This window comes from Notolepis coatsorum, assembly GCF_963971535.1.
Source record: "Notolepis coatsorum genome assembly, chromosome: 14".
Taxonomy (NCBI): Eukaryota; Metazoa; Chordata; class Actinopteri; order Aulopiformes; family Paralepididae; genus Notolepis; species Notolepis coatsorum.
In genome coordinates, this window is record NC_140178.1 from 44,973,740 (window position 1) to 44,986,197 (window position 12,458).

Below are 12,458 nucleotides of genomic sequence, written 5' to 3' on the forward strand. Positions count from 1 at the left end.
AGTGAGTTAGACATCACACAGTGAGTTACACGTCACACAGTGAGTTAGACATCACACAATGAGTTAGACGTCACACAGTGAGTTACACGTCACACAGTGAGTTACACGTCACACAGTGAGTTACACGTCACACAGTGAGTTCGACGTCACACAGTGAGTTAGACGTCACAGTGAGTTAGACGTCACACAGTGAGTTAGACGTCACACAGTGAGTTACACGTCACACAGCGAGTTAGACGTCACACAGTGAGTTAGACGTCACACAGTGAGTTAGACGTCACACAGTGAGTTAGACATCACACAGTGAGTTAGACGTCACACAGTGAGTTAGACATTCACACAGTGAGTTAGACGTCACACAGTGAGTTAGACGTCACACAGTGAGTTAGACGTCACACAGTGAGTTAGACGTCACACAGCGAGTTAGACGTCACACAGTGAGTTAGATGTCACAGTGAGTTAGACGTCACACAGTGAGTTAGACGTCACACAGTGAGTTACACGTCACACAGCGAGTTAGTCGTCACACAGTGAGTTAGACGTCACACAGTGAGTTAGACATCACACAGTGAGTTAGACATTCACACAGTGAGTTAGACGTCACACAGTGAGTTAGACGTCACACAGTGAGTTAGACGTCACACAGCGAGTTAGACGTCACACAGTGAGTTAGACGTCACACAGCGAGTTAAACGTCACACCGTGAGTTAGACATCATACAGTTAGACATCACACAGCGAGTAAGACATCATACAGTTAGACGTCACACAGCGAGTAAGACATCATACAGTTATACATCACACAGCGAGTTAGACATGATACAGTTAGACGTCACACAGCGAGTAAGACATCATACAGTTAGACGTCACACAGCGAGTAAGACATCATACAGTTAGACATCACACAGCGAGTTAGACATGATACAGTTAGACATCACACAGCGAGTAAGACATCATACAGTTAGACGTCACACAGCGAGTAAGACATCATACAGTTAGACATCACACAGCGAGTAAGACATCATACAGTTAGACATCACCCAGCGAGTAAGACATCATACAGTTAGACGTCACACAGCGAGTAAGACAGCATACAGTTAGACATCACACAGCGAGTAAGACATCATACAGTTAGACATCACACAGCGAGTAAGACATCATACAGTTAGACATCACACAGCGAGTAAGACATCATACAGTTAGACGTCACACAGCGAGTACGACAGCATACAGTTAGACATCACACAGCGAGTAAGACAGCATACAGTTAGACATCACACAGCGAGTAAGACATCATACAGTTAGACATCACACAGCGAGTTAGACATGATACAGTTAGACGTCACACAGCGAGTAAGACATCATACAGTTAGACATCACACAGCGAGTAAGACATCATACAGTTAGACATCACACAGTGAGTAAGACATCATACAGTTAGACGTCACACAGCGAGTAAGACATCATACAGTTAGACGTCACACAGCGAGTAAGACATCATACAGTTAGACGGCACACAGCGAGTAAGACATCATACAGTTAGACATCACACAGCGAGTAAGACATCATACAGTTAGACATCACACAGCGAGTAAGACATCATACAGTTAGACGTCACACAGCGAGTAAGACATCATACAGTTAGACGTCACAGTGAGTTAGATGTCACACCGTGAGTAAGACGTCATACAGTGAGTTACACATCACACTGCGAGTTAGACATCATACAGTTAGACATCACACAGTGAGTAAGACATCACACAGAGATGAAAGTTGTATGTATTGTAGTTTAAATCTAGTTGAATTCTATTATTCTTGCACGAAAACAAAGGTAGGTACAAGAGGATTGTGCCATCAAGGCAGTGTTGTTTGTATGTCATGTTTTTACAATGATCACTTTGGTGAAAGAAGATCCTTGCCGCCCTCTAGTAGTCAGAAAATAATTATTGCAGCTTTAATATTGCCTTTTTTGGCATTCATTTAGACATAAGAAATAGTTGATCATGATTCACGGCATCCAAAAATCCCATGATACGACAACATATACAGACAATATACCATAAAATGGATATATTTCCCTAGTTTCCCCTTAATGTTTCAGTAGTGGTTTGTGTTGTGTGGTTGGTCAGTCTGGTCTTGATTCAAGGTCCAGTCCTGTTGTAGCCCGTATCACTATATATCTTGCATAATCTTGGTCAAACAGAGAAGATCTTAGAACTTGTTTATTGAAAGACAATAGGTCTTTCTTAGGTCTGGGTAAACCCACACACAATTATCCCCAGCAGTAGTGGTACTTTTCCTGCTGTGTGTGGCCCATTACCTGCTGAATAATTGTACTAAACACTTGCCAAAATGTTTAAATGTACAAAAGGGTAATTGGCAGCGAGGTAAAGCTTTGTTTTCCCTCAAACGTCTAGTTTGAGATGGATGCATTTCCAACAAGGCAAGGGATGCCACCCTCCTCCAGGTTTCAGTATTAACCATAGCCTTCTCTCCAGACCTCACACACTGAGCCACAGTTCTGACGCTAACAGGAGGTGTTAACTCACAGACTCACACAGCAGGTACCAGTGGAAGCACAAGGACGTAGGTCAATTATGATAGCAATAGAAAGCAGCATGGCTTCATTCTGTTCTCTCATTCCAAAATAATGTTGTCATTTCATCTGCCTTATCGCGTAGAAGATACTCGCTCTCTCTCTCCGTTCAGGAAGTGGCCCTGTTGCTCTTGGATGGTTCATTCCTGCTCAGTGCTGTAGCTCTGGCTCTGCGTTGGCAAAATGCAACCCAGATAAGGACCTTGGTTGTTACGCAGATGGACTAGGCAACGTTAGCCATGGAGAATTCTAGTAGCTGTTATGTTTGGTCTCATTAATCTCTAGGGAATGTAAATGTTTATTCAGTTACACACCTACAGCCGTGCCTCGACAAATGTCACAGGGAAGTTGTGTTACGCTACATCCTCTCCCACTTCATCAGGCTTGATCAAACTAGGGATTTATGGATGATTCATAAAAGAAAAAGGAGTGGAATTGGTGATGGTAATAGCTAGGGGTAGGGGAATCGATACAGCAATATTTTGCGAAATCATATCTATATTTAAAAAGGAATATGTATATGACAATCCAATTTTACTGCAAAAGAATGATTGGAATGAGGTGAGGTGAACAGACTGAAAACGTTATCTTATTAGATGGTAACAAAGTTTTCTGTTGGGGACATAATTTAATAGTTAATAATAATCAAGTTGCGGTCAGTGTGTTAAAGAGGCACATGCACAATTGGCCAGTTTGTGATTCAATAAATACACGATTCCTGCTTTTTGCCTTTTTTATGGGTATTCTTTCTTTTTCAGTTACACAGATATTGTGATGTATCGTAGATGAAATTTCTTGCAATATATCGATTATCACAGATATTGTGTATCGTGATATTATCGTTATTGAGGGCCAAATATCAGTATTGTATCGTATCACGAGGTACTCATATCACCCCACCCCGAGTAATAGCAACAATCACACGACGAGTGAATGGTTTCTGTGTTCCACTCTCTGTCCCCAGACTACCTGACAGCAGCAGTGACAAGGAGAACTCTCTCTCTCGCTCCCTGCCCTCCTCCCGACGGCCTGCTTCACGTCACGCCGACGCTCGCTCAGAAACCCCCGCCTCCGCACCTCCCGCCCACCGCAGGTTTGACTACGTTGAGCTGTCCCCGGTTCCCGCCTCCTCCAACCCCCCGACCAGTCAGAGGGAAGCGGGGGAGGGCCAGGGCAGGGAACACAGCCAGTGGCAGGAGGAGAGGAACAGAGACGCCACGAGCAGCCAATGGGAAGCCGTGCTGTCCAGGAAGGGCCCGGGCTCCGACTCCAGGCTACGGGCGGAGGATGACCTAGAGAAGAAGTGGGCGGACTTTGAACGGATGCCATTGAAGGAGATGAGGTCCTTACCGACGACGGGGTCGCGGTCCTCCGGCCAGCAAGCCAATGAGGCGCTGCAGAGGGAGGTATTGCGTGGAGATGTTTTTCCCAATTTGCACATTTTAGTCAATAAAATGCAAATTAACCCTTCATCCATCCAGATGAAGTGCACCTTTCCTGTTTTCTGCCTAGTAACACTTATGTCACTATTCTTTCTGCATGCCTTTACTATTCAGTAGTGTCTTCCAGCTAAACCACAAGGGTGGAGGATAGGTCTGGGTGATATGGGGGAAAGTAAATATGCATATATATGATATTCAGAAGAACTTTTTTTTTTTCTTTTATAAATACCATTTGATGTTCATCTCATTGGCTTTCGGCATAATGGAAAGTGCTTTTATACTACAAGATTTTGTATCACGACATAAAAAAAGATGACGTTAACAACCAACGGCTAGATGATGAACCATAAATATTGATGTATTTCCTAGCGCTAGTGGAAGAGGCTGCTCTGCCAGTTCACCCAGGAAAACACTGTTGTGTGATAATCCAGATGGTGATGATAGCTGAGAGACACTGCTGAAGGTCCTGTCCTGCTCTGATCTGTGTGATGACGTGCAGTGTTGTGTGTTTCTCCCGTGTGTCTGGCCATATCTGTTGGCCATGTTGGCACTGAGACACCCAGAGTGATACACGAGAGTGATTATTATCCACAGTCGGTCTGTTTACTCGGTTGCAAAAGTCAACATTAGTCTAAAGGAATTCCTGCTGCTCTTTTGAATTGGGGAGGGGGGAAACCTGTGACTAGAGGGCAGTAGATACAGAAATATGACGTCACAATGTTTTCCAGTACAAATGACAATGTGATATATGACATCATGTCTTTAACTTGTAATATAATTGTCAATTGGTGCTAGCTCATTGAAAATGGTCTATTTTCTTAAACTTTTCTAATACTGCTGCAAGGAATAGTTTAATTAACATTATGTATATATTTTACAATATGTAATATATCGTGGACGACGGCATTGTAAAAATCCATCCCTTTGCATGGATCCATGGCGGTATTCCTTCACATGCGGTGTATCTACCAAGCCTGGGATCCAGAGCCTTACTGTTGTCTCTGATGTCACCTTGCCTCTCATTGCCAACGCCAACACCAACACTTCAAGTATCCTACCTCACTGTGAAGTTGCTATGTAAACAGAAGGTCTTAATGAGGCTGGTGAGCTAGTAAAAACAAAAATTTAACGGGCTTCCTTCTAACTTTAGTCGTTGCAACAGCTATTAAATGAGAAGACGAGGCTCGGATATGATGTTTGATCAACTGATTTTTACAATCCCACAGACTCGGGTGAACTTGGAATGGTCGCCATGTGGCGATTAAAGGTCATTCCGACACAGCTTCTGTTGTTCAGGGAGAGCGAGTGGCTATTTCTCACGCAGTGCTGAGTATCTGTTTACTGTACATAGTAACGTCACTGTGAAATAGGACGATCCTCTCCCTCCGTGAGCTTTACCCCTGTGTGTCTCTCTCTCTGTCACTCTCAGGTGGCGTCACTAAGGCAACAGCTGGAGAGATTGTTGGGAGGAGGAGGAGGAGGGAGAGTGGGAGGAGGAGGAGGAGGAGGAGGTGGCTGTGGCCCGGAGGCCCCCTGCGGCCGCAGCCTGTCGGCCATGGAGCGTGCCCACAGACAGGCTCTGGAGGAGCTGCAGAAGCAGCAGGAGCGTCAGACCAAGGAGCTGGAGACGGAGAGGGACCGGCTGCTGCTGGAGGAGACCCGGGCCACGGCACAAGGTCTTTCATCTCACAACCAATTTCCACTTCAAATTTAATTTGAATTTGAAAAACCTACCAGAAAGACACGCTGCTAGTCCAATGTAAAACAAAAACATTAATAAAAAACATTGAACTGAAAATGCATCACTGATTCTTGAGCCAATAAATGGGTGTTACAAAGCACAGCTCAATGGCTAATTATAGTTTCCTATTGGTGCTACCCATAATGCCAAATACAACACACAATGTTAACACAACTTGTTAATTGTAAGCATGTTATGCCTGCTTTGATGCAGTAATAATATGTAAATGTTATCATTATTAATATGAATGGTCGTTTCAGCCTCACCGTTCAACCAGTTGGGTTGTATGCTGTATAGCCTACAGATGATGCTGTATACCCTGTATATATATATATAGTTGTTGTGATGCTGTGCTGATAACCATGTCAAATCCTGGTGTATTTAAATACCTTTGCATCTACATTGGCGATTCTGATGTGATAGGCCGGGATATGATAGAATAGGATGGGATTGGACGGGACAGGATGGTGCTAAATTAATCCCCAAAGGGCAATTATTACTTAATAGAAAGTATATGATAATACTTTAAAAAGGCTTCACATCACAGATGGGAGGAAGCTGTGGACAGAGAGACAGTACTGATGGGGGAGACCTGTGTCACTATGCAAGGTCAGGAAGCTGGATAGGACGATTGATTGATTGACTGTATTTTACAGTTATCATTTTACTATCAGAAATAGGTTGCAAGACATTTCAAAGAAATAGCACTTTAAAGCATTAGTGAAAGTTTCCAGAGTGATCCTTCATTAACTAATTCCGTGCCAACCACGAGTATAGTCGGGTTAACTCGCCATGCGTTCCATGCCAATCGTTCCGGGTTTTAATCGTTATTTCTTTTATTAGCGATATCCATTCATTTTTCATCCATCGAGCCTGACGTTATCATTGGGAATGGGTCTGAGCTCGCAAAGGGCAAATACAGCCACCTATCGTCTCCCGGAGGGTATTGCACATCATTGGATTGGATTGGATGGGACTGTGTATCAGAAAAAAAAACTCCTGTCCGGGGTTTCCCTTCTCGGGCAAGCAGTATTGTGTTACCACATTCACTGGGGAGGCTGGGAGCAGCGTCGATTATGTGTTTTGGACTATAACATTGGATCAATAAACGCGATCAATATTTGGAATGGCGATCAGGAATTGGATTAATCTTTTTGCAGAACATCTGATGTGAGGTAAGGACTGTATTTTACAGTCTTGGGTTAATCAGATGTTCCTTTCTCCGCTATCTCAGACTCATTCCCTATGATAACACCAGGCTCCCTGGATGGATAATGAATGGAAATATCGAATAAAAAAAATAACGATGAAAACCCAACTTTTCTCGGGTTTGGAGTTAACCCGACTTTATTCGGGTATGACGTCCATTGAGTTAAATATGGTAAAGGTTAGCGGTCAGTGGGGAGTGGGAAGTCAGGGGTCAATTCAATCTGTACCAGCTCTGCTCTTTGTTGTTGAGATAACATCACACAAGTACATGATGTAACATGACGTGTGTGTGTGCGTGTGCGTGCGTGTGTGTGTTTTAGTAATGGAGGCTTTGAAGAAGGTCCACAGGGAGGAACTGGAGAGAGAGGTGGAGAAGGCCAAGAGGCTGGGTGGAGGGATGCTAGACTCGCACACCTTGCGTTCACAGCAGCGGTAAGTGTCCACAACACCTGCTCTGGGGTGGTGGTCTAGAACAGTGGTTCCCAAAGTCGGGGTCGCGACCCAAAGGTGGGCCGCGAGCAGCCACGGGTGGGCCGCGAGATGATTTAAATTTTTTTTTTTTTTTTTTTTTTTTTTTTTTTTTTCAGGCCACTGAACTTAGAAGCAGGCCAGGACAGTGTTTCTAGTTGTATTCTAAAATTCTATTCTATTGTATTCTAAAATGTGACTACCTATATGGTTTTATATTAACTTAATAAATAAACAAAAACGAAAAATCTACTTATTTCAACGAACATTTCAAACTAAATAACAGATTATGCACATAAAACGCTGAAAACAACCGAAGCAACAATAGTATTTTAATGAGGCTATTATTATTATCATTATTATTTTGCAACAAGTTAGCCCTCTCATAAATAGCACATATAAATGAATAACTAACTTGAACTAACTTAATAGGATTGAAGTGATATTTGGCTTAAAAAATCGGTCGCCTGGCAAAAAAAAAAAAAAAAAAAACCTGACGATGTGCATTGGGCCGCGGCTCTCTGACGCCTTATTTTCTGGGCCCTGGCCTGAAAAGTTTGGGAACCCCTGGTCTAGAACAGTATTTTATACACATTTACTGTATATCCATGTGACGTGTTTGCATACAAGATGGCGTATTCATCTCTTGCCTGTCGGGACAAAAGTGCATATATACATTTCACCTAAAGCAGTGATATATCAGTAATATCGCCTCGAGCAGGGAGGGTTACAAAATCAATCAATTCTGGGCGGCTAGGTGGTGTAGTGGGCAAGGCGCTCGCCACCAATGCAGGAGACGATGGGTTTGAGCCCAGCTCTCCGCATTGCTATCAGCTTGGCTGGTCGTTCATACTAACACAATTGGCAGTGTTAGGGGTGGGAAAGCTGATGGGTGGGGATCGGATGTTGTGGACAGTGACTCCTACAGGTCGGTTGGTGCGCCTGCGCAGCAGAATCAGGAAGCGACGGGGGCGGCGTGTCCCTCCCACGCAGACCCCCGCCGCTGAGAGATCGCACTGTGCAGGTGAAAAGATGCGACAGCTGCTTCCTCGAGTACCGGAGGGGACACGTGATGTAAGGCTTCGTCCACATTGCAGCCGGCTTGTGGGAGGCATGGCCTAACAGTGTTCGAGACAGGGGAGGGTAGAATTGGACGATACGATATTGGGATGGGAGAAAAATAGAAAATGGGAGAAAAAGTAGATCCAAAAAAAATCAATCAATTCTACAAGGAACAAGAGTATAATGAAATACACAAAAATACATGCATGTTGGCAAGTTTACCTATCCACATTGCCTCAAAATTAGGGATGTCCCGATCCGATCGGCAAAGATCGGAATCGGGGGAAGAAAATCTTGACTTTTTTATATATATATAATTCTTTTTTTATATATAATTTTTTTAAACTAGACTAGTTCATAGTCTAGAATTATTCTGCACTAAGCCAATTTTATATTTTATTTTATTATTTATGACTGAATGTAACTGAACTTGGGAAGCTAGTCAAGCTACCTCTGTTACTGTCTGCACTACCTTTGTTATTGCACTATTCTGCACATCATTTGTTTTAGTTTACATGGTTATTTTGTGGTGCACCACTGATGAGATTTATTTTTATTTTGTTTTGAATTTTGATCCAATGCTGCAATAAGTGAAAAAAATAAGCTATATATCCATGTTGGATATAATGGATATACTGTTAAAAAAGCCATATCCATATTGGATATAAATAATGGATAGTTTGATACTGTTAAATAAAAAAACAACCTTGAGGGTCAATTTGATTGCATTTTTTCTTTTCTTTTTTCTTAATGCATTGCCGAAGGATCAGATCGGGAAAAATCGGTATCGGCAGATACTAAAAATCACATGATGATCGGGATCGGATCGGGAGCAAAAAAATTCGATCGGGAGATCCCTACTCAAAATGTTGCCCATTTCCAACATTGACCTCAGTTACAGATTTGTATCATTACCCAAAAGTATGAAACGACTGCTATAAGTTTCATCTTCAAATTTTTTTGTTTGTTTTTTAACATATTCTTTGAAATGATCATATGAAGGATAATGTCAAATAGCATTTTGATGAGTGAGACCGCAGTGTTCTGTCCAAGGCAGACTATTACTGCAATGGCCAGTGTGGTTCTTGTTTGGCACTTCAGGAATGCAAAAGAATGTTCTCATGGATTAGTTTTCCTTTGTTGGCTTTCCCCAGACCCCTGACACGTCACTGTCTTAGTGGGAGCTACTGGAACCTGTATTTATTCACATGCATTCTTGGAAGAGTTTGATCTGTAGATGGAAAATACGATTTCTCAACCCGTTTATAAATATAGAATATAGATCTGTTTCACTCCAGTGTTTACAAACATTACCAACGTAAACAAATTGAACTCATTTACCTGGGCCCTATTCCCCGTACCTGGTTCAACTAAGTCGATCAAGAGTCCCATTATCCAGATTCATTTAACCCGATGTTTGAATCCGGGATTTTCCTGTTCCTCGAAGGTGTATTTAGTCTCGTTCATTTGAACCAGACTTGAGACTCAGGATAATTGCGCGCGCCCGCCTCAGCTGAAAAGACAGCAAGTGTCGATAGCAGAAATCCTGATTTTCTAACAGCATTGATTGATTGATTGATTTAAAACTTTATTAACAGATTGCAGAATGGGTACAATGCAGTACGGCTCAATAGCCTCGCCGACAAGTTAAATGCATAATCTATAGGCTAATTTTAAATCCCTCATTACCCCAATCAATCAGATTATATTTATTTAAACGTGCCTGCTGGCAGTATAGGCTTATGGAATGAATAATCAAATGAGATCTTGCTAGCGAAAATAATTAGTTCAGCTCTTTCAGAATAACGATAAAAACAAGCCCAAATAGTATATCTAATTGATACGAATTATATCATGAGGATATCTGTATGTGCTTAGGTATTATGTACTATATAAATACATGGTTTCCAAAGAGAGGCTTGGAGGGAGGCTTGCAGTTACACTATTAATCAGGTTTTAATCTGTTTCGGACCTAATCCATACATGCATTGAATTGATTACCATTTGGTTTATACCAGTGACACCTCATGTTCATCATCAGATAACAGTGCTTGAAAAGATAAATGCATTTTCTCAAATTCATTCATCAAAAACGTCAAAGGCTCATTCAATTTATCAAGTCACGTCACGTCATCAAATCCATCAAACAGCGCATCTCCTCATATATTTTAATCCCAGTTACAATATCACAATAACGTGTGACACTGTCACAGTGATGCAATTAAATACTCCACAGATTCAGATTCCTCATAATTCATATCCACAATCCGCGCATAGACGCTTCAGCTTGAATGAAACGCATCCGGGTGCTCCGTTAAGCAAATACACAGCGAAGAATATTAAACTAATCAGAGCCAAACACCCGATAGGTTTCATTCATTAAAAATATCCCAGCGGGATTCACATTTGCAATGATCCGTTTAGTCCGTTATTAAAATAACTGTCGCGACTCGCGAGCGCCGTATCCGTATAAATATGACGTGCATTATATAGGACAACGTAAATTCATAGGCTGAATATGATTTATTATCAGCGTTACTGCAGACCTATTATTTTACATTTCAAACGAAGCACAAAAACATAATTCAGAATGGCATAATGGGATCTAGACTGTGAGAAATATTTCAGGAAGGGAGCTGGGATTTCTTTGCGAGGGCGTGGCCATAGTTCATCCAGCTAACTGAACTTAACCCTGCCCTCGACCAGGTTCAAACTTTTCGATCTGTTGTCATAGTGATTTAGACAATCGAGCGTCGGGGAATGGAAAGGTCTGGCTTAAGTCAAGCTATGCTGAAAATTATCCGGCTAACTCAGTTAGCCAGGTATGGGGAACGGGGCCCTGTTGTCTACTGTTAATCCTTGTATCTGGAACTGTCAATCATGTAGAGAATGAAAACATGTCTCTGTTCTTATATTTGGTGGTGAGGCTACCCATTTGTTACGTTTAGATGATCGAGGCTTTCAGGTGCTTTAGAGGTGTATAGATGGTGTATTATAGATGGTGTATAGATGGTGTATAGATGGTGTATTATAGAAGGTGAATAGAAGGTGTATCGATGGGTGAGCCTGCTCTTTTGCTACTCTTGTTATGAACTCTTTGCTTGCCTTCATGGTTAATAGGGCTGAACAGAAGAGGGTGTTTTTCAACCACAAAAGGAAACTGAATTTGTCAAAGTGAAATATGCCTCGCCCCTCGTGTCGTGCTCTCTCTCTCTGTCAGCGTGTTTCTGGTGTTATGGTTTGTCAATTGTCATGTATCGTACACATCAATAATTTTCCGCCTTTTTGTTTTCAACGTGGAATGGATACAGGAGCCATTATCATGGCATCTTTTTGGCCTTTTACTTTACGACGTACACATGTTGTCATAAGTATAAAACAAACGTAGTAAAACACAATCTCATCATGGATTCGACTGCCAAATATTCAACGTACTTTTGTTGTATAAACAAGGTCGTCCCGTATAAACATTGCTTTGACAGAATTTGACTCCGTTGTCTATTGTACTGTAAATATTGGACATTCCCGTGGGTAATTTGAGAGGGTTGAGAAGAGTTGCTGTCACGCGTGTTACTTTGCAGTTTGCACCGTGCACAGATCTTTGCTAAATAATAACTGCAGAGTTTTTCTCTCAGAATAAAATAGGGAGAGTTTTGAGGGGGGGGGGGGGATGTGTGTAGATTAGAAACATCAGTCAACCAGCTCCCCGTCCCTCCCGTTAGATCTGTGTGAGATTTATTTATTTTTGAGTTATTTTTGTGTTGTGGAACAGTCTGGAGTTGGAGATCAAGTTTAAAAAGATGTACAAAAAATCTTTCTTAAATGGCTATCTGGAAGTGTGTTGATTGGGAGTATGTGTAAGATGTAAATAAAAAATAGAAGAAATTATGTATATCATATATGATATTTATTTAGTATATATATATTAATATTATATATTA

General features: G+C 41.8%; 1 protein-coding gene across 2 annotated transcripts in view; it reads left to right on the plus strand.

Moving 5' to 3' along the window:
- The window catches only part of triobpb (TRIO and F-actin binding protein b), a 39,697-nt gene that overhangs the window by 18,775 nt on the left and 8,464 nt on the right, over window positions 1-12,458 (plus strand). For both annotated transcript variants that reach the window (XM_084328452.1, XM_084328451.1), the window contains exons 6-8: window positions 3,560-4,001; window positions 5,467-5,713; window positions 7,308-7,419. In XM_084328452.1, coding sequence (XP_084184578.1) covers window positions 3,560-4,001; window positions 5,467-5,713; window positions 7,308-7,419 — 801 coding nt within the window. The remainder of the gene's footprint in view (window positions 1-3,559; window positions 4,002-5,466; window positions 5,714-7,307; window positions 7,420-12,458) is intronic.